We start from the raw sequence: 19,185 nt of genomic DNA, 5'->3' as shown, positions 1-19,185 counted from the left end.
CCTTGGCACAGCCCCGCTCCCGGGACCCGCTCCCTGGCACTACCCCGGTCCCCTCTGTTCGGTCCGACCCACGGTCCCGGTCCCCGTTCCTGGCCCAGCCCCCGGTACCGGCTGCCTTGGGTGCTGGTCGGCACCGTGCGCCCGCCCTCAGCCGCCCCGGCCGGGCTGCCCCCGCCGCGGCCGCTCCGCTTCGGCGCTGGGCAGCCCCCCCGGGCCCCGCCTCGGACCCGGCCCCCGGGGGCGGCGGCAGCGGCGGCCACATCCCCGGGGGCCGCCCCCGCCGGGCTGCCCTGCCCCGGCCGGAGCCCCCGCGGCCCGGGACCGGGGCACCCCCGGAGCGGCACCGGCCTCCGCAAGGGATCCAGGTCCCGCCGGGGATGGGGCCGGGCTGCTCCGGGACGGGCACCAGGCTCCAACAGGGACATGGGCGCCTCCAGGAGCACCCCCGGGACCGGGACCGGGACCGTGCCCCCCGACGCAGCTCCTGGCGGAGCCCCCAAGGGTCCCGCGATCCCCGGCGAGGGCAGGAGGCAGCAGCGGGGTAGTGGAGTGTTGGAAGAGGGTCGGGGGGGTCTCGGCCCCCCCCCCCAGCTTCCCCGGAGCCCCGGTGCCAGCCCGGGGTGACTGGGAGGAGAGCAGGTCGCGGGGAAATCGCGGGCACCGATGGCCTCATTTCCTGCAATATAAACCAGGTTTCCTGTGCTTCCTGCTCGGCCCCAGCCCGGGGGGCGGGGGGGGCGGGGGGGGGCCAGGGCCCCCCATCCCCGCTTTGGGGGGGCGGGGGGCGGCCTGGCTCGGCCCCAGCCGGGGCAGGATGGGTGGGGGGCCGGTTCCCGGGGCAGTTTCCGTTCCAGTCGCACGACCCTCCATCCCAGGAGGTGAAGCCTCTGCTTTGCTCCTCACTTGGGGTAGCTCAGCCCATACCCCAAAGCCTCCCGGAGCCCCCCAACATCCCCGGGGTCCCCCAGCCCGGGCAGCGGGCAGGGAGCTGCCCTCGCCTGTGGAAGAAGCTCGTTAACCCCAGCCAGGAAGAGGGTTAATTATGGCCCCATATGGGCCATAAGGAGGGGCAGGACTGTGACCCGATCCCCCCCCCCAAAGCAGGGACACCCCACCCCTGCCCCCTTCCTACTTGGCCCTGCCCTCGGGATGAATAAACCCCCCAGATTGAAGTACTTTTATATAAAAAACAGTCACTATTTATTTCTCCAAAGAAGTTCCATGGTAACAGAGACCTGACATACTCATCACATCAAGCTGCCGGAGAGGGGGGGGCTTGCCTCCTGCACCCCAGGCTCCCCTATTAGGGACCCCAAAGGCCTCGGGGTGTGCAGGGGACAACCAGTGCCCCCCTGCAGCCCCAGAGTGACACAGGGGTGGAGTGTGGAGTGACTCTGGGCAAGGGAGCACGGGACCCCCTCCCATAGTGTCAGGACAATGGGGTGACATTTAAAACTCAACCAGACCCCAGGGAGCAGCTGGGGGGGTCAGGGGGGTCTGGCCATCCTTGCACGAGGTATGTAAACAGGGGGTGGGGGCTGCAGCCAGCACAGCCTCGGGGGGACCCCGCACCCCTTGGGGGTTTGTGACGGGGGGGTGGCTCAAAGCCAAGGCTCAGCAGCACAGCACGCTGAGACAGAGCAGGGGGGGGACACCCCCAAAGGTGTCTCGGCTTTCCCTGAGGGGCTCTGATGTTCCTGAGGCATCAGGAGCTGTCAGGACCAGCTCTGTGGCTGGCAGCCACCCTGGGGGCCACCACAGCGGGGAGGACACGTTCCTGTCCCCCAGCCCTAGCAGGGCTTGCTGTGGCTCCGGCAGCGCGTCACGGGCAGCGGCAGCTTGTGCAGACCTGGATACAGGGAGAGTGTGAGAGCCAGGGTGGGGACAGGGACACCCCAGCTCCCTGTGTCCTCATGTCCCTGTCCTCACCAAAGGCACGGATGAGCTCGGCCTGCACGGCCCAGGAGACCCTTTTCACCAGGCACAGCGTGGTGAGCCCAGCAAAGCCCATGTTGTAGAGGAAGACGATGTAGAAATTCCCCAACCAGTTGAAGCGGCCAAAATCCCCCAGGAGGTCAAAACGGGTGATCCCTGCACAGGGGTGGGGTGCACTGGTCAGGGCACCCCAATCCTGGGTACACATCCATCCGGGTGTCACCCTGATCCCTCTGGGAGGCTCACCCAGTGTCCTGGAGAAGACGGGCAGCGCTGAGCTGAGCACCAGCAAGGAGACACAGTTCCCGATGATCTGGGGAGAAGGAGGAGGTTTGGGGGGCAGTGCTGCTGCAGGGAACCCCCAGGCTGGGGAAGGGGCTTTCCAAATGCCAGGGAAGCACTGGGGGGTCCTGCCCTGCAGCGGGGCACTGTCCTCCCACGTGGGGACAGCACAAGCAGTGCACAGGGACCCGCTGGGGGGAACGGGGTCTTGCACCCCCACAGGAGCCCCCCAGCCCCGTCCTGCTGCTCCCACCTTGGTGAGGGGGGTGTCCTGCCGCTCCGGCAGCAGGCGAGTGAACAGGGGGGAGCTGTAGAAGCCCACAACAGAGGAGACCATTAGGTAGCTGCAAGGAGTGTTAAGGAGGAAAACAGGATGGGATGGCGCTGGGAACAGTGCTGGGGACACAGGGGACATCACTGGGGACACAAGTGCCCGCCTGAAGGATACAAAATGAGGACAACCTGCAGTGCAGCTCCAAAGGAACCAAAGATGGAGAAGGAAACCTGGCCCAGGGACGCGTCCTGCAGGAGGAGAAGGGAGCAGGCTGTGGAGGAATGGCCCCAGAGCAGCGAGGGACACGGCCCTGAGCTGTGCCATCCCCCAGCCCGGGTACCTGGATGCCCCGTGGCATTGCGGCATCATCCAGCAGCAGCTCCAGGACATGGAAGCAGACAATGAGCACAGAGATGCCCTGGGAGGAGCAGGGAGGGAGTGAGGACAGTGGTGAGGATGGGGACAACCCCCAGCTCCCCTGGGAGCCCAGCACTCACTGTCAGTGCCAGGAGGCCCAGCATGGCCAGGGGGTAGCCCAGGTTCCTCTGCCAGGGCGATGCTCGGTGCCGCAGCTCTGTGGGGAGGATGTGCCGAGGTGAGAGGGGAGCACAGCTCCCACCCCAGGGCAGGAGACTGAGGGGGCCCCCAGGTGCCAGGATGCCCCCACCCTCCCTCCACAGAGCATGGACTGCCAGGGACCAGTGCTCCCAGTGCCAAGCTGGAGGAAACCCAGTGCCCCAGCCTTCCCCCCACCAGGCTCCTCACCCAGCTTCCGCCTCTTGCTCCGGATGGCAAAGAATTGCTCCCGCAGCATCTCCATGTCCAGATTCAGCCAGCAGGAAGCGTTGCCTGCCAGGGGGGAGACACAAGAGGCTCAGGGGGGATGAGAGCTCCTGTGTGGTGGGGTAGAGGGGCCCCAAATCCACCCTGTGCTCCCCTTTCCCAACCAGCAGCACCCACCAGAGCGGATCCTGTGGGACACAGCGGCTTCTTCAAACCTTGTGCAGCTCAGCTGCTCATCCAGGTCTTCCAGGAGCTGGGGATGGATGAGGAGCCTGTGAGTGGCTGCTGGGCTACATGAAAGGCTCCCCATGCCCGAGGTGGGAGACCAGGCAGCCCTGGGGGCAGTCACCCCCAAAGCTGGGACAGAGGGACTGGGGGGGACCCCTTACCCGGGGTTTCACCAGCAGCTTCCCAGTGACAGTGAACATGGTGGAGAGGCCAAAGGGGGTGCACACTGTGATGAGAGGAGAGGCTGAACAGGAGGTGCCCTGCCATCGTACCCCTCCCCACACCCCCAGAGGGATCCTGGAGGCTTCAGCCATGAACCACAGCCCCTCCAGACGCCATTTGTATGGAGCACCACCAGAGCCTCATGGGAACACAACTTACACAGCAGAAGCAGGACGCCGAAAAGCGAGATGCAGGAGTAGAGGTAGGGCAAATAATATTCCCAGAGATCTGTGGAGACAGCGGGATCAGGCCAGTGGCACCAGAGATCCCCTGTTCCATTCAGTGCCAGGGTCTGATCCTGGAGCAGGGAGAGCCCAGTGGAGCCCCAGCACCCACCATAGAGTGACTGGCGACTGGCAGCATCGTTGCCCACGATGGCAGAGGCCACCCAGACCATGCCCAGCACCAGCAGTGTCAGCAGCAGCAGCACCACTGACGTCTCGTACACCCTGGCCATGATGCCCTGCAGGAGCTGCGTTAGAGGGGAGTCACAGAGTGGGGGACAGGGGGGACATGTGCAGGATCACCCACCTTCTTGGACCCTGCAAACCCCTCTGACTCGGTGAAGAAGTAGGCAAAGGGCATGAGGAAGACCAGGGACATATTGGAGAAGAGGAAGACCAAATTCCAGAGGCCTGGAAGAGGGGGAACAGCATGGGGTGAGCTCCCAGGGAGGGCAAGGCTGACCCACAGATTTTGGGAACACCCCAGGGTGATCCCGTGCACCCACCATGAATGAGGGACCCGTTCAGCCACTGGATGTAGTAGTTCTGGGGGAAGGACAGCAGCACCTCGTTGCTGATGATGGAGAAGGGCAGGAGGAGAACGGCACCCAGTGCCACAGCCAGGGTGAAGGTACAGAGCCCCAACCTGCCAGAGGGACAAGCACCACCTCAAGGTCAGGGTTCCCCTGGGTGTCACAGCCTGGCTCTGTCCCCCAGTGTCACCAGCACCCACAGGACACTGTGTCCTGGCTGAGGAAGAGGCCGAGTATCAGGGAACGGGACAAGCAGGAACTTACGCAATCCTGTTGACAGCAGCATCCTCGTCATCGTGAACTGCAGGGACAAAATCCCAAACCAAAGGGCTGGGGGAGGTAGGGCTGCCCAGAGCATCGCTCCCTGCCCCCTGCCCAAGTCCTCCCCACTCCAAATGCTGCAGAAATTCTCCCCACAGATTTGGGCTTTGCTCCCACCTAGGGCAGCTGGTGGGTGCCCGGCAATTGGTGTCACAGCAACCAGGCTGTGGCAGGACCAGGGCTCCTGGGGGAGGCCAAAAGGAATGGAGGAACAGGAAGAACCCTCAGGAGGCTGAATGTGGCTGTCAAGGGCTGCCTGGCTCTGGCAGCTCCCATTCTTACCTGCTGTGAAATCTGTGTGCTTCTTAAAGTGGGTTATGATGAAGTGGCAGAGGATGTAGAGGCTGGCGAAGAGCAGGGCACAGATCTGCAGGCAGAGGAGTGTGGGCATGCCCTGAGGGTAGCACTCCTACCCTGGCTCCTACCCCAGGTGATGCTGCCAGCCCTGGGGCTTGTCAGCTCCACCCTATTTGTTTTTCCACTCCTAGCCCTGGTTACACCCCACTCGTGTGCTCAGACCTATCTGTTCCATGGGGGCTGCACACAGGGTTCACACATGGGTGCCCTGGCACAGCACCCAGGCCACAGGGCTGAGAGCCCACCCAGGAGATCTGGATCAGCCTGTGCTGGCAAATCTGACCCCGTGGGACATCCCTGAAGTGCCCGATCCCACAGCCCTGGCCTTGCTGGCACCCAGCAGAGCCACGGGAACGAGCTTGAATCAGGCGCCAAGGACATCTGCGATGTCCCTCCCGCCCCCGCTGGAACACCGAGGTCAAGCCAGAGCAGGCGATGTTCAGGGAACACGGCGACCTTTCATCCCACCGAGTACGCGTCAGGATGAGGAAAGGTCGCCTGAATCCTCCACCTTGGCACAGGTGCGGTGGGGAGCAGCTGTGGCACCTCCCTTCTGCCGGACTGGGGGTGCTCTCACCCTGGCTGAGGGTCCCCAGGATCTGTCAGCGCAGTGGGAGCCCCCAGAGCTGGTCCAGCTCGGGATTCCCAGAAGTGCAGGTCCTTCTGCTCCTGCTCCCTCCCAGTGAAGGGTTTCAGGCTGCAGGTTCCCTCCTGCCGGGGGCTGTGCCCCACAGACCAATGCTCTGCCTGATGTGGGGACCCCCAACTCCTCCTGTACTCAGTGAAGTCAGGCCAAGTAAGTTTTGTGCTGCCTGTGCTAAGCCAGGGGCTCCTGGCTGAGATGCAGCTCCCCAGGTTGGAGGTCTGGGGGGCTTCAGGGCAGAGGTGCCAGGCTCTGGCCACCAGGTCCTTCCTGTGGGCACCAAACGTGGCTGTGGCCAGCAGCCTCAGCACTGCTGCTCACAGCCCACTTGGCTGCCCTGCACGCAGCATCCCCAAGGCCCTTGGGTCCTGCCAGGAGCAGGATATCCAGGTTATCCCCATCTCTGAGCCTGTGGGAACAGAGGAGCAGACCCAGCCGGCTCCCTCTGTGGTACCCGAGCTTTAGGGGGCTCTGTAGGATCCCTTCTTCCTGACACCGAGCTGCTGGCCTGGGGACAATGACAGAGCCAGGATCCCGGTGTCGGGCTTGCCCGGCTCTGACACCACCACAGCCCAGCACTCCCAGCCCTCCCAGCACGACGGGACCGCAGCTGGGGCTGCTGGAGCGGGCAGAGGGGTCCCGACAGGAGCTCAGCAGGGTCCAGCCCCCGAGACCCCGCTATCTGCTGGGCACACGCAGCCTCGGCGACTCCGGTCCCGATAAGCACGGGGTGTGGAGCACGGCCACAGCCGTAGAGCTGCCACCGGGGATCCCGACGGTCCCATGGAGGGCCCTCCCACCTCTCCCCGCCACACCGGGCCCCCTCCCGCGCCCGCCGCCCCTCACCGCGGCCCCTGGGCACTCACGATGCACTCGCGGACCCGCTCGTGGAAGATCTGCTCCCGCATGGCCAGCGCGTCCTGCTCCACAGGGGCCATACCGCGGCCAGCATGGCAGAGCCGAGCGGGGCTGCTGCGGGCAGGGCCAGGACAACCAGGCCGGTACCGGCACCCCGGCCCAGCCTCGCCGGTACCGCCGGGAGCCGCCGCTCTGAGCCCGCCGGGTCCAGCCCGGCTCCGCCGCGCTGGCCCCGCCCCTCCCGAGGCCCCGCCCCCCGCGTCCGGTCCCCGCTCCAGAGCATCCGCTCCCCGCGGGCTGAGCGGGCCCGCCAGGCCCCGCCCCCTGCCGCCCATTGGCTCCTGGGCTGAATGAGGCGAAGCTCATTGGCCGGAGCGCGGCGCGGCGCGCGCTGATAGGCGGAGCCCGCCCGCCGCTCCCACGGGGACGCAGCCCCAGCGCAGCCCCCCGGAATTGGGAGCAGGGATGGAGCTAATCCCGGGACACGGCTAATCCCGGCCGCGTTAATCCCGGAGAGCCGCGGGGGGCAGGGCTGGGCTCCCGAGCGCTGGGGGCACCGGGCAGGGCACGGCCCCCCTGGGGGGGATCACAGACAGCTCATGAAGGAGTGCAGTAGTACCCAGGGTGAGGCCACACCCTGTGGAACCAAGGGATGCGGGGGCTTCACCCCCCCAGCTCGCAGAGCAGGGAAGGGCTGGCCAGCTCGGGTAGCAGCAGTACCGTGCCAGCTGCCTCACTGGGCACAGACAATAGGGACAGTCTGTTCCCATGGGATGGGGCCAGCCGGCCCAGGCGAGAGCAGGCGCTGACACAGAGGGTTTGTATCCGCCACAGTGTAGCTTCTCTTAAAGCCTTTTATTCACAGACACGGTACAGATAATGGTAAAACTGCATGATCACATCCAAGAGGGCAGCACAGCCCTGGGCAAGCCCACGGGGCCAATACCCCTCGCACTGCACAAGGAAGCTCAAGTGTTTGAAGTAGACATTTCGTGGGCATGCGACAGTGACAGAAGGAACCCAGCGTTTAGTATTCTTCCCCTTCCTCCTCTCCCTCTCCTTCCACAGAATCCACCCCCACCTCCTCATAATCCTTCTCCAGGGCAGCCATATCCTCACGGGCCTCCGAGAACTCCCCTTCCTCCATGCCCTCCCCCACGTACCAGTGCACGAACGCCCGCTTCGCGTACATCAGGTCAAACTTGTGGTCCAGGCGGGCCCAGGCCTCGGCGATGGCCGTGGTGTTGCTCAGCATGCACACGGCGCGCTGCACCTTGGCCAGGTCGCCCCCGGGCACCACCGTGGGAGGCTGGTAGTTGATGCCCACCTTGAAACCGGTGGGGCACCAGTCCACAAACTGGATGCTACGCTTGGTCTTGATGGTGGCGATGGCGGCGTTGACATCCTTGGGCACCACGTCCCCGCGGTACAGCAGGCAGCACGCCATGTACTTGCCGTGCCGTGGGTCACACTTCACCATCTGGTTGGCCGGCTCAAAGCAGGCGTTGGTGATCTCGGCCACCGAGAGCTGCTCGTGATAAGCCTTCTCAGCAGAGATGACCGGGGCGTAGGTGGCCAGCGGGAAGTGGATGCGGGGATAGGGCACCAGGTTGGTCTGGAATTCTGTCAGGTCGACATTCAGGGCTCCGTCAAAGCGCAGAGAGGCCGTGATGGAGGACACGATCTGGCTGATGAGGCGGTTGAGGTTGGTGTAGGTGGGCCGCTCGATGTCCAGGTTGCGGCGACAGATGTCGTAGATGGCCTCGTTGTCCACCATGAAGGCACAGTCGGAGTGCTCCAGGGTGGTGTGGGTGGTGAGGATGGAGTTGTAGGGCTCCACCACGGCCGTGGACACCTGCGGGGCCGGGTAGATGGAGAACTCCAGCTTGGACTTCTTGCCGTAGTCGACAGACAGCCGCTCCATGAGCAGGGAGGTGAAGCCAGAGCCGGTGCCACCACCAAAGCTGTGGAACACCAGGAAGCCCTGCAGCCCTGTGCACTGGTCAGCCTGCAAGGAGACAACAGGAAAACAAGACCAAACTGTCAGTAACTCTGACCTTCAGCGGCTACGGACTTGCCCAGGAAGGCAAATATTATCCTCAAGTATCTCAGAATTTTGGGGCACCTCTGCCAGCTCTACTTCCAGCCACACTACCCTGCCATTCAGCATGACCTCATGAAAAGGGACCCTTCCTGCCCCCTCCCCCCTTCAGCTGCTTCCTCCCACGACCCTGTAAATCTGCTTGAGGGAAGGGGGAATCCACTCTGCCCCAGCAAGAGTTAAACACTTGGCACAGCTGCTCATAAGCAGTTGGTCAAGCAGGATCAGAGTCCAGATCAAGGAGAAACCTCACATGACCTTAAAAAAGGGATGAAATAAGGTTTTCCCAGGGACAGAAATGACACAGAATCCCACAAGCCCCATTGCACCCCTGGCAGCATGCCATGCTCAGAATGCACATCCTGGCCTGGTGGGGTTGCAGAGCCCTGAGTAAATGGATTCAGGTCAAGGGGAGGGGAAGGGGCTGATCCTGATCACTTAAGAGAATCCAACCCCCATAGGAAGCCAGGATGTGCTGTAGGCTGACAGATGATCTCATCCAGATCATGGAGGCACAACAGGGGTCATGCAGGTCCCACCTGGAAGGCAGGAGGTCTCTCCTGGGACAGCCCCACCCTCTGGCCCAAAGTGCTAATGGACTGAGAAGGACCTGCTCAGGGACACCTGGAGCTTCCCTTTGTCCCCACATCCCCCGCAGGGATGGAGCCACCCCACGAGACCCCACAGGACACTCACCAGCTTGCGGATGCGGTCAAGGACCAGGTCGATGATCTCCTTCCCGATGGTGTAGTGCCCGCGGGCGTAGTTGTTGGCCGCATCCTCCTTGCCCGTGATCAGCTGCTCGGGGTGGAAGAGCTGCCGGTACGTCCCCGTGCGCACCTCGTCTGCGGGGACAGCCCCGGGCCCCGTTAGCCGCCAGCGCCCGCCGCCAGCGCCCGTCCCGCCGCCCGGCCCCCGCCCGCTCACCGATCACCGTGGGCTCCAGGTCCACGAACACGGCCCGGGGCACGTGCTTGCCGGCGCCCGTCTCGCTGAAGAAGGTGTTGAAGGAGTCGTCCCCCCCGCCGATGGTCTTGTCGCTGGGCATCTGCCCGTCGGGCTGGATGCCGTGCTCCAGGCAGTACAGCTCCCAGCAGGCATTGCCGATCTGCACGCCCGCTTGGCCCACGTGGATGGAGATGCACTCGCGCTGCGGGGGACACGGCTCTGGCTCACCACTTTTGTCCCCTTTTTGTCCCACCCCAGCACCTACTGGGCTGGGTCCCTCCCCACGGCTGGGAGGGACCAGATCCTGCCCAGATGTACCCGTTGTGCTGGGTCTGGAGGTGCACTCACTGTGCTCAGCTTTGGTGTTCCCATCCTGCTCCCCCTCCCCAGGGGCTGAGACCCTGCACCAGATGGTGCCCTTCATCCTGCACACCCCACTGAGCCAGGAATTGGGGTTCCCTTGGGTTATTGCTGGTCCCCACTATTCCCAGTCCCCTCCATCCCTGGCTCCAGTGTGGTCAGGGACACTTAAGCCCCCTCTGCAGGTGGCTGCCCATTACCCTCTTTCCCAGTTTAGGGACACCCTGACATCCCAGAGAACATCCCTTTTCTCCAGTGCACTGTGCTCAGCTCCAAGGGTCTCATCCTGCCCCTCCCGGGAGCTGCGACCATTCCCTCTGGGATATCACAGGGGCTTAATCTCAGTACCCTCAAACCCCAGTTGTGCCCTAGTGCTGCCCCAATGAGTGGCTGGGCTTTCCCAAGTGCACGCAGGATCCGAGGAGGGAGGTGTGGAGTGACATCGGTGTTCGGGAACAGACTCCAGCCACCTGTGGGCAGCGCTCTGGGGGTCCTGCCACCCCGCAGCTGCCACCATCTGCTCCCAAATGGCGCCCAGGGAGGACATTTTACAGCCCGGCAGCCTGGGCAGGGCGAGGTCGGGAGGAGGAGGAGGAAGAGGAAGCTGAGCGCAGGCCGAGACTGCACCAGCTGACCCGAAACCGCGGGGCTGGGCCGATGGCGTCACCCCCGGGGGGTCGCGCACATTCCCGGCCGCTCCCTGCCCCGCGCCACCTGCTCCGCGCGTTCCTCTCCCCCGGCCCGGGGGGAGACCGGGGCTTGGGGGAGCCCTGGAGCCGAGAGCGGCCCGCATGACCCCCGCAGGAACCGTGGAGCGGGACCAGCCTCGCGGGCTCCAGTGGGTGCAGAAAACCTCGGAACCTCGTGTTCCAGGGAGGGGCGAGGTTTGGGGGGGTCCAGGGCTGGATTGGGGGGGTTCAGGGCTGGGTTTAGGGGGGGAGGGTGAGTATGCGGGAGGGGCGGGGTTATGCCTCCGGCGAGGGGCGGGGCTGTGCCCCCGCCGCCCGCCCCCCCGCGCGGGGGACCGGTAACGGTCGGGCTGACCCCGCCCCCCCCGGTGGGCTACCAGAGACCACGTGCGACCACCCCAAGAGTGCTGTGACACCCCCCCCCCCCCCGCTTCCCCAGGGGTGCTCCCTTTATCAAGGACCTCACCCTCCACCCCTGCCCAACATCCCCAGCCCCTGCTTCACCCACCCGCGGCTCCTACCGTACCCCACATCCCCTCCTAACTTTCCGACTTGGTTCCCCCCACCCTTATACCCCTCAGCCCTATTTCCCGCCCCCCTAAGTCTCCCGCCCGCTACTCCTTCCCCCTCCTCTCCTACGCACCCATTCTCCCCCAATCTGCCGTACCCCCCAGATCCCGGCCTTCTCCTCCTGTACCCCGACACGGCCCGGGCCCAACCCCCCCATTTCTCCAGCCCGCTCCCCTCACCATGACTGCAGCTTGGTTACTCGTCCCGACAAGCAAGGAATCGACGCAAGTACCAACTACCGCCGCCCCCGGGCGTCCCCCTATATACCGGCCCGGGGGGCGGGCCGAGCGCCCCCGCCCCGCGCTCCTATTGGACACAACGCCCGTCCATCAGCGATCTCCCACCACTGATTGGCTGATCCGCATGGTGCGCTCCGCCTTCTCCGCCCTCCGCGCTGCGGGGCTGGGGGTGGGGGAGGGACAGGGACCCTCCCGCCGCGGGGTGCAGCCCCCTCCACCCCCCCACCCCCGCCTTGCGAAGGGTCCCCGGTACTGGGAGTGCGGGGTACGGGGGGATCTGACCTTCCTGTGGTCCTCTGCCCTCCCGGTAATGTGTTTGTCGCGTAGGATGGGGGCGGGGGGGGCACAGCCGTTCCCGCCCCCCCCCTGCACCGCCCCTCCCGCCCGGTGCGGCTCCGCTGCGGAGGAAAACTGCGACATGGGGGGGGCAGCACGTGCTGCCGCGCCCGGTGGCGTCCCCCCCCCGCCCCCGTCCCCAGGTTGTTAATCGGCTTCTCCGGACGGACCCCCCCGCCCCATCTGCACCGCTCGGTCCCCCCGCCCCGGCTTATTTGCACCCTGGGGGTCCCTCCCAGACCATCTGCAGGCTGCGCAGCCCCTTCCCCCGCCCCGCACCCCCCAAATCCATCTGCACCCCTGGATCCCACTGTGATGGGGGGCTCCGGGTTCCCCCCGCGGGGTTCGCGCTCCGGTGGGGGGACCCCGCTTTTCAGGGTGGAGTTTGCCTCAGCCATGTCCGCAGCACGGAGGGACCACCGTGAGGGCCATAAAAACAGGGGGCGTGCTGGGGTCCCACTGTGCCCCTCAGGGTGGAGCGGCTCCCTGCCCGCCTGCGAGGCCACGGAGAGCACCGGGGGGAGCCAAGCGGGGCGGGGGTGGGAACCATCCCCAGCCCCCATCTAATCCCTGCAGCTATTTGCACCCAATAATCCGCCTTCCTGTTTTGCCAAGAGCTTTGCGGAAAACCCAGCGGCCCCTTCGGCAGCACACGCCGCCAGGAGCCCCCCGCATCCCCTCCCGCCCCACCGGAGCCACCGCGCTCCGGGGTCCCCGCGCCGGCGGAGCCCAGCCCGGGCTGGCGCGGCTGCATCGGCCGCACTGCAGCGCTGACGTGGCTCTCGCCATTTCCCTCGCATGGCCGCTCCTGCCCCGCCGATCCCACGGGGAAGGAAAAGGCTGTTCCCTCTCCTGCTGGAGCTGCCCGCTCCAGGATCCCACCCCGCTCTCAGTGTGGGGGTCCCGGATGGCACTCGGGGCTCAGCTCGGTTCAGTGTTGGCTGCTGGTCCTGGCAGAGCTGCTGCCGGTTGTGTTTATTGGTGTTTATGGAATGGGTGTTCCGGGAGGGGGGTCCTCACACCCCCTCAGATTCCCCGCACCTCACGTCACCTCTGGAATGGAGTTACAAATGATGTTGTGACAGTGTTTTGAGTCGCTCGAATCACCGGCAAAAGCAGGTTTAATGGCAGAGTGAAAGTGCAACAAAATTCACTTCCCTCTATGACTCGGTAGTGAAACCCGACAGAGGAAAATGGGGCTAAAATTTAAAATCTATCAGTATAAAACTGAACTTGGCCAAAAATTACCTAAGAGGAGGCTGGGGATGGGAAAAGAACAACAAGGATAAAATGGAATTGTGGATACTAAATGAAAAAAGCAAGCAGGGAACAGAGCCCGCGTGAAACTGAGTCACACAGGCTTCTCACTCTGGCCTGGGAAAGCATGAGAAAGAACCCAAACAATCCTTGGTAAAGGATAACATGGAATAATAATTGAGATCCTTCCTCTGAGTCAGAAGTGGCAGAGTGGACCCCCTGCCCCATTGTCAAACTGAGCCCTGGGCTTGACCAGCAGTTTGAGCCTGAAGGTTTAAGAGCACTGAATCCAGAGCTTAATTTAAATAATTTACCCACAGATTCATATAGAATTTACTACAGGCACAATAGTAACACACAGCTCTATTTTATTTATTAATCTAAAGTGCCTAAGAACCTGAGAGCAACATTCCTAACACATTCGCTATAGAATATTTACCCTTACACACCTGAAGAGCATGTACAGATGTAAGCACCTGTGAAAAATCCACCTTGAGTTCAGTATTGACATCAGTGCCTTTGTGTCTTCTCAACAGGTCAAGGGTTGAGCCCGCAGTTCTGGGGGATCAGCCCAAGCTCTGTTGTTCATCCTCCAAGAATCCCAAATTCGTGTGTTCACTGCCTGCTGTGGTCCAGGTGAGTTCAGGGGGTCTCACTCAGGACCTGCTGGTTATAACATTGCAAGTGTTGGCATTTTAGTCACCCTCATTTTCTATCCTGACCACAATTTGGATCTTCCTTTGAAAGATCAATAACAAATATGTTGTGGCATATGGGCTGCTCCTTAAAATCAAGGAGCTGGTTTGGCAGCACAAGCTCCTGGGAGCTGACGGTGTTGCTGATAAGCTCAGGGGGTTTGGCCCAGGTACTGCTCATCAAGGCCCAGCCTGAGCTCACAGTGCAGAAGGGGGAGGGGTGCACCACACAAATGAGGGTCCCAGGGGCCCCCCCCAGCTGCAGCACCTGCTCGAGTTTCACTCTGCGTTCAACTTCCCCTTCATTATTTATCCCTGTGTGGAACCGTGAGGGGCAGGGTGAAAGGACAGCAAAGGGAGGGTAATGAGGCTCCCCTCATTCAGGGGGCTGCTACTACATTTCCCCTTCCCCCCCAGTGTCTGGGACCAACGGGGACCTCAGCACTGGAAGAGCCAGAGGAACTTAAGGACATGTTGTGGTTGGTGTTGGGGTAAGCTCATGTATCCCCAGACACGGAGCTGGGCGAAGGGAACCCTCTCATCCCCAACACTCCCAGCTTTGGTGGGCAGAGCACCCCCTCCCCATCCCCAGGGCAATGCAGCCCCTCCCCTGCCCAGGAAGAGCAGATAGAGGTGCCAAAGACGTCTGCCAGACAAGGAGGCTTCAGGGATCTTCAGCCCACCCAGAGGAGTTAAGGCCCCCAGTGTGCTCACATGACTCCTGGTGCTAAGAGAGGGTACGACCCTCTCCACTTCCCCAGCCTTTGGGGTGGGGGCACGACAGCAAGGCCAGCAGGATGAGGATGGGTTTGGGAGGGTCTGCGGGGTGCTGAGCTCACCACAACCCCCAACACACGCTCAGGAACAGGGTAGAGACCCTGGGTACAGGCAGGGACTGCAGGGCTGTGTCACGTGCTGGTGGGGACATTGCCACAAGGAGTGAAGACACCAGAGGCAGGGTAAGACAGGGAATGCTTTTTATTCAGACCCACAGGAGAGGACAGGTGAGTCCATCACACACTTTCCATTGAAGCACAAACCATTGACAGGACAGACTGCGGTGCACACACTGCTACAGACCCCGCGGGGTCATCAACTAGTTTTTGTTCCCTGTTCAAGCAGCACCCTTGAGAGTTTAGTATTCCTCCCCTTCCTCCTCTCCCTCTCCTTCCACAGAATCCACCCCCACCTCCTCATAATCCTTCTCCAGGGCAGCCATATCCTCACGGGCCTCCGAGAACTCCCCTTCCTCCATGCCCTCCCCCACGTACCAGTGCACGAACGCCCGCTTCGCGTACATCAGGTCAAACTTGTGGTCCAGGCGGGCCCAGGCCTCGGCGATGGCCGTGGTGTTGCTCAGCATGCACACGGCGCGCTGCACCTTGGCCAGGTCGCCCCCGGGCACCACCGTGGGAGGCTGGTAGTTGATGCCCACCTTGAAACCGGTGGGGCACCAGTCCACAAACTGGATGGTGCGCTTGGTCTTGATGGTGGCGATGGCGGCGTTGACATCCTTGGGCACCACGTCCCCGCGGTACAGCAGGCAGCACGCCATGTACTTGCCGTGCCGTGGGTCACACTTCACCATCTGGTTGGCCGGCTCAAAGCAGGCGTTGGTGATCTCGGCCACCGAGAGCTGCTCGTGATAAGCCTTCTCAGCAGAGATGACCGGGGCGTAGGTGGCCAGCGGGAAGTGGATGCGGGGATAGGGCACCAGGTTGGTCTGGAATTCTGTCAGGTCGACATTCAGGGCTCCATCAAAGCGCAGAGAGGCCGTGATGGAGGACACGATCTGGCCTATCAACCTGTTGAGGTTGGTGTAGGTGGGCCGCTCGATGTCCAGGTTGCGGCGACAGATGTCGTAGATGGCCTCGTTGTCCACCATGAAGGCACAGTCGGAGTGCTCCAGGGTGGTGTGGGTGGTGAGGATGGAGTTGTAGGGCTCCACCACGGCCGTGGACACCTGCGGGGCCGGGTAGATGGAGAACTCCAGCTTGGACTTCTTGCCGTAGTCGACAGACAGCCGCTCCATGAGCAGGGAGGTGAAGCCAGAGCCGGTGCCACCACCAAAGCTGTGGAACACCAGGAAGCCCTGCAGCCCTGTGCACTGGTCAGCCTGCAAGGAGAGACAGGATGGGGATGCATGTTTACTCCAGGCAGCAGAAGTTACTCCTTCCTCTCTGTAGCCTCACAGGGACATTTGGGGGCTTTCCAGCAGCAGAGCCAGAGTCAGCAGGGAGGACAGGGTGGCACGGAGTCCATCTGTTACCCACTGACTCACGGTGAATCACCCAGGGAAGCCGCTTGGCCGCTGGGGTGAGACAGGGGTCAGGGGCACCTTGAAGTGCAGAATTGCTACTGGCTCAGCAGCCGAGTGGGGACAAGTTTGACCACCGGGGACTATCACGGCCACATGACTCTGGGAGGGACCGGCTCAGGGCTGCCCGTCCCCAGCGCACGCAGCTGGGCTCGGCCACGTCAGGAGCCAAGTGGGAACAAAGAGGGAATTGCCGAGCTCAGCACCGGCGGCGCCCGGGGGCTGCGGCGCTGTGGAGCAGCTCCAGCTCCAGCTGCGCCGCGTCCCGCTGTCGGCCAATGGCAGCCACTGCACAACAGGATTAACATTAATTAATAAATTAAATCTAAACCCAACCCAGCGAGTCTGGAGTGGAGAGCGAGACAGAATGGAGGCTTTGTCCTCGCTCGCCACCTGCACCCCCCGTGCCCCTACCAGCTTGCGGATGCGGTCAAGGACCAGGTCGATGATCTCCTTCCCGATGGTGTAGTGCCCGCGGGCGTAGTTGTTGGCCGCATCCTCCTTGCCCGTGATCAGCTGCTCGGGGTGGAAGAGCTGCCGGTACGTCCCCGTGCGCACCTCGTCTGCGGGGACAGCCCCGGGCCCCGTTAGCCGCCAGCGCCCGCCGCCAGCGCCCGCCCCGCCGCCCGGCCCCCGCCCGCTCACCGATCACCGTGGGCTCCAGGTCCACGAACACGGCCCGGGGCACGTGCTTGCCGGCGCCCGTCTCGCTGAAGAAGGTGTTGAAGGAGTCGTCCCCCCCGCCGATGGTCTTGTCGCTGGGCATCTGCCCGTCGGGCTGGATGCCGTGCTCCAGGCAGTACAGCTCCCAGCAGGCATTGCCGATCTGCACGCCCGCTTGGCCCACGTGGATGGAGATGCACTCGCGCTGCGGGGGACACGGCTCTGGCTCACCACTTTTGTCCCCCTCCCCAGATCTGGCACCCGCCCAACACTGTCTCGGCTGTCACCGGGTTGAGAAGGGCCCCTCCCCACGGCTGGATGGGGCCAGATCCTGGCCGGACACACCCATTGTTCGTGGTCTGGAAGTGCAACCAGAACAGAGGGTCCCATCCAGCCCATCACCCCATGTGCCCATCACCTCTGGCACCCTGTCTGTGGGGGATGGGGAGCTCTGCACTTGTGGCTCATCCTGCCCTGACGGACTGGGAGTGTGCCCATGGTGAGCCAGGGAGCCCCGGGGGTGTCCTGCCCCACCCTGCCCTGGTGAGACCCAGCAAAGCCCCAGCGTGGCTCAGCACCGGCCACTCCTCCTGCCCAGCCGGGTCCCAGTCGGAGCAAAGCCACACCCAGTGCTGGACTGGGGGGACCCCATCCTGCCGTGCTTCGACCTCTGGTGCGGGATGGGGTGCTCAGAGCTGGGGGGGGACCCATTCCGCCCTGCCTACGCCGCACCGGGGTCTCTTTCTGCCTCTTTAAACCGGGGCTACACCCAGCGCAGGCTGAGGGCTCAGCACCGGGGTGGGGGGAAAGGGGGGTCTGTCCTACCCGGTTTAACGGGAGCCACGCCCAGGGACTGATGGTGGCTCGGTACCGAAAGATGGGGTCCGATCCTGCCCCTTTTCAACCGGTGCCACGCCCAGTACGGGCTTAGCTCCGGGAACCCATCCTGCCCGGTTTAATGGGAGCCGAATCTGGTTCAGGCTCGGGATTCGGTCCCGGGGAGCCATCCTGGGCTTAACCTGGGTTAAACCTCACTGGTTTAACCATAGCCACTCCCGACAGAAGCTCAGTACTGTGTCTCGGGGTCCCATCCTGCCCTGTTTAACGGGAGCCACGCCCGGTGCAGGCTCGGGGCTCGGTCCCGGGGGGTCCCATCTTGCCCGGTTTAATGGGAACCACGCCCGGTGCGGAATCGTGGATTAGCGCCAGGGATCCATTCTGTCCGGTTTAACGGGAGCCACACCCTATGGAAGCTTAGCACTAAGTCCTGGGGGTCCCATCCTGTCCGGTTTAACGGGAGCCACGCCCGCTGCGGGCTCGGGGGTCGGTCCCGGGGGAGGCAGAAAGACCCTTCCACACACATTTAACGGGAGGTACACTCGGGGCTGGGTCCCGGGAGACACATTTTACTCGGTGTAACGGGAGCCACGCCCGGTGCGGGAGGAGCCCCGGCGCCGAAGGCTCATCCCGGGAGGGCGACAAGCCCTTGGGAATGGAGTTCAGGGGGGTTGGGGACCAGAGACAACATCGAGACGGGGCCCGGGATGGGGGGAAGAAAACGGGAGACTAAGATGGGAGGGTGGGGCTAGGGATCGGGGAAAGCACGGGCCCGGGGATGGGGCCGGCGGAGCGGAAGACAAGGGAATAGGGATTGTGGGAATAGGGATAAGGGAGGTCCCGACCCCCTCCGCAACCCCTCACCATGGCGGCGGTCGGTCCGGGGCGGTCTCACAGCCCGACGCTGAGGCGGTCGATGTAAGAGGCGCGGCGGAGCGCGGGGCTCGGTGCGGGGCTTTATAGCGGCTGCGGGGCGGGGCGAAGCGGGGCGGGCGGCGGGGCCGGGGGGGCGGCGGGGCCGGCGGCGGCCGCGGCCATTGGTGGCTCGGAATGAGGTAATGCCCCCCCGCAGCCTCAGACAAAGGCCGGGCGGTGCGGGAGGGGGGGCCCGGGGGCTGCGGCGGCCACGGCCCGGCCCCGCCGCTGGCTCCCGCCCGCCGCCGGAGGGGCCCCGGCTGTGTCCTTGGCACCGTCCCTGCCACGCCCCGGTCCCCGGTCTTGACTGAGCCAGCGGTCACGCTCGGGTCCCCATCCCACGGTCCCCATCCCCCCTCGGCCCCCTTCCCCCGCCGTTCTTCCCGATCCAGTTCTCTCACTGCCCGGAATGGGTCTCTTGGTTCCGGGGCTCCCGTTACACGGGGTAGGACCGTGCCCTGGTCCCCATCCTCGGCGATGCAGCCCTCCCCCTCGTCTGGCCACTGTCCGAGCTCCCGGTTATCCTCGGGCACACCCTGGTTCCTGTCTCCAGCCATCCCCTTGTTCCCATCCCTTGTCACACTCTGGTCCCCATTCC

At 63.9% G+C, this 19,185-nt stretch overlaps 3 protein-coding genes across 3 annotated transcripts; all 3 read right to left on the bottom strand.

Annotated features, from left to right (window-relative positions):
* Positions 1 to 1,209: 1,209 nt before the first annotated feature.
* Positions 1,210 to 6,896, bottom strand: LMBR1L (limb development membrane protein 1 like). Its single transcript, XM_014260592.2, has 17 exons — positions 6,669 to 6,896; positions 5,085 to 5,169; positions 4,746 to 4,782; positions 4,455 to 4,594; positions 4,256 to 4,359; positions 4,061 to 4,187; positions 3,884 to 3,952; positions 3,664 to 3,728; positions 3,452 to 3,527; positions 3,257 to 3,340; positions 2,989 to 3,065; positions 2,832 to 2,909; positions 2,666 to 2,739; positions 2,471 to 2,561; positions 2,182 to 2,248; positions 1,930 to 2,091; positions 1,210 to 1,849 (listed from the first exon to the last, which is right to left on the bottom strand). Exons 1-17 carry the CDS (start codon positions 6,738 to 6,740, stop codon positions 1,791 to 1,793), a joined length of 1,467 nt encoding a protein of 488 aa, XP_014116067.1. The 5' UTR covers positions 6,741 to 6,896; the 3' UTR covers positions 1,210 to 1,790.
* Positions 6,897 to 7,496: 600 nt separating this feature from the next.
* On the bottom strand, positions 7,497 to 11,662 carry TUBA1B (tubulin alpha 1b). Its single transcript, XM_005531979.3, has 4 exons — positions 11,508 to 11,662; positions 9,689 to 9,911; positions 9,458 to 9,606; positions 7,497 to 8,668 (listed from the first exon to the last, which is right to left on the bottom strand). Exons 1-4 carry the CDS (start codon positions 11,508 to 11,510, stop codon positions 7,688 to 7,690), a joined length of 1,356 nt encoding a protein of 451 aa, XP_005532036.2. The 5' UTR covers positions 11,511 to 11,662; the 3' UTR covers positions 7,497 to 7,687.
* A 3,153-nt stretch (positions 11,663 to 14,815) lies between these two features.
* TUBA1A (tubulin alpha 1a) lies at positions 14,816 to 18,677 on the bottom strand. Its single transcript, XM_005531975.3, has 4 exons — positions 18,537 to 18,677; positions 16,818 to 17,040; positions 16,587 to 16,735; positions 14,816 to 15,971 (listed from the first exon to the last, which is right to left on the bottom strand). The coding sequence occupies exons 1-4, from the start codon at positions 18,537 to 18,539 to the stop codon at positions 14,991 to 14,993; spliced, it is 1,356 nt and encodes a 451-aa protein (XP_005532032.1). The 5' UTR covers positions 18,540 to 18,677; the 3' UTR covers positions 14,816 to 14,990.
* Between the last annotated feature and the right edge of the window lie 508 nt (positions 18,678 to 19,185).

Source organism: Pseudopodoces humilis, chromosome 32 (assembly GCF_049639895.1).
Source record: "Pseudopodoces humilis isolate 2021_Gansu_Grassland_sample_001 chromosome 32, ASM4963989v1, whole genome shotgun sequence".
NCBI lineage: Eukaryota > Metazoa > Chordata > Aves > Passeriformes > Paridae > Pseudopodoces > Pseudopodoces humilis.
This window is presented reverse-complemented; position numbering and strand designations above follow the sequence as displayed.

What these genes read in the sequence shown, in the direction of transcription:
- LMBR1L (XM_014260592.2), bottom strand. Translation starts at nt 6,740, where the DNA reads ATGGCCCCTGTGGAGCAGGACGCGCTGGCCATGCGGGAGCAGATCTTC. An exon ending in GAACGGGTCCCTCATTCATG is followed by an intron (nt 4,360 to 4,454) that starts GTGGGTGCACGG and finishes CCCCTCTTCCAG; the next exon opens with GCCTCTGGAATTTGGTCTTC. An exon ending in CGAGCTCATCCGTGCCTTTG is followed by an intron (nt 1,850 to 1,929) that starts GTGAGGACAGGG and finishes CCCTGTATCCAG; the next exon opens with GTCTGCACAAGCTGCCGCTG.
- TUBA1B (XM_005531979.3), bottom strand. An exon ending in CCTGGAGCCCACGGTGATCG is followed by an intron (nt 9,607 to 9,688) that starts GTGAGCGGGCGG and finishes CTGTCCCCGCAG; the next exon opens with ACGAGGTGCGCACGGGGACG. An exon ending in TTGACCGCATCCGCAAGCTG is followed by an intron (nt 8,669 to 9,457) that starts GTGAGTGTCCTG and finishes GTCTCCTTGCAG; the next exon opens with GCTGACCAGTGCACAGGGCT.
- TUBA1A (XM_005531975.3), bottom strand. An exon ending in CCTGGAGCCCACGGTGATCG is followed by an intron (nt 16,736 to 16,817) that starts GTGAGCGGGCGG and finishes CTGTCCCCGCAG; the next exon opens with ACGAGGTGCGCACGGGGACG. An exon ending in TTGACCGCATCCGCAAGCTG is followed by an intron (nt 15,972 to 16,586) that starts GTAGGGGCACGG and finishes CTCTCCTTGCAG; the next exon opens with GCTGACCAGTGCACAGGGCT.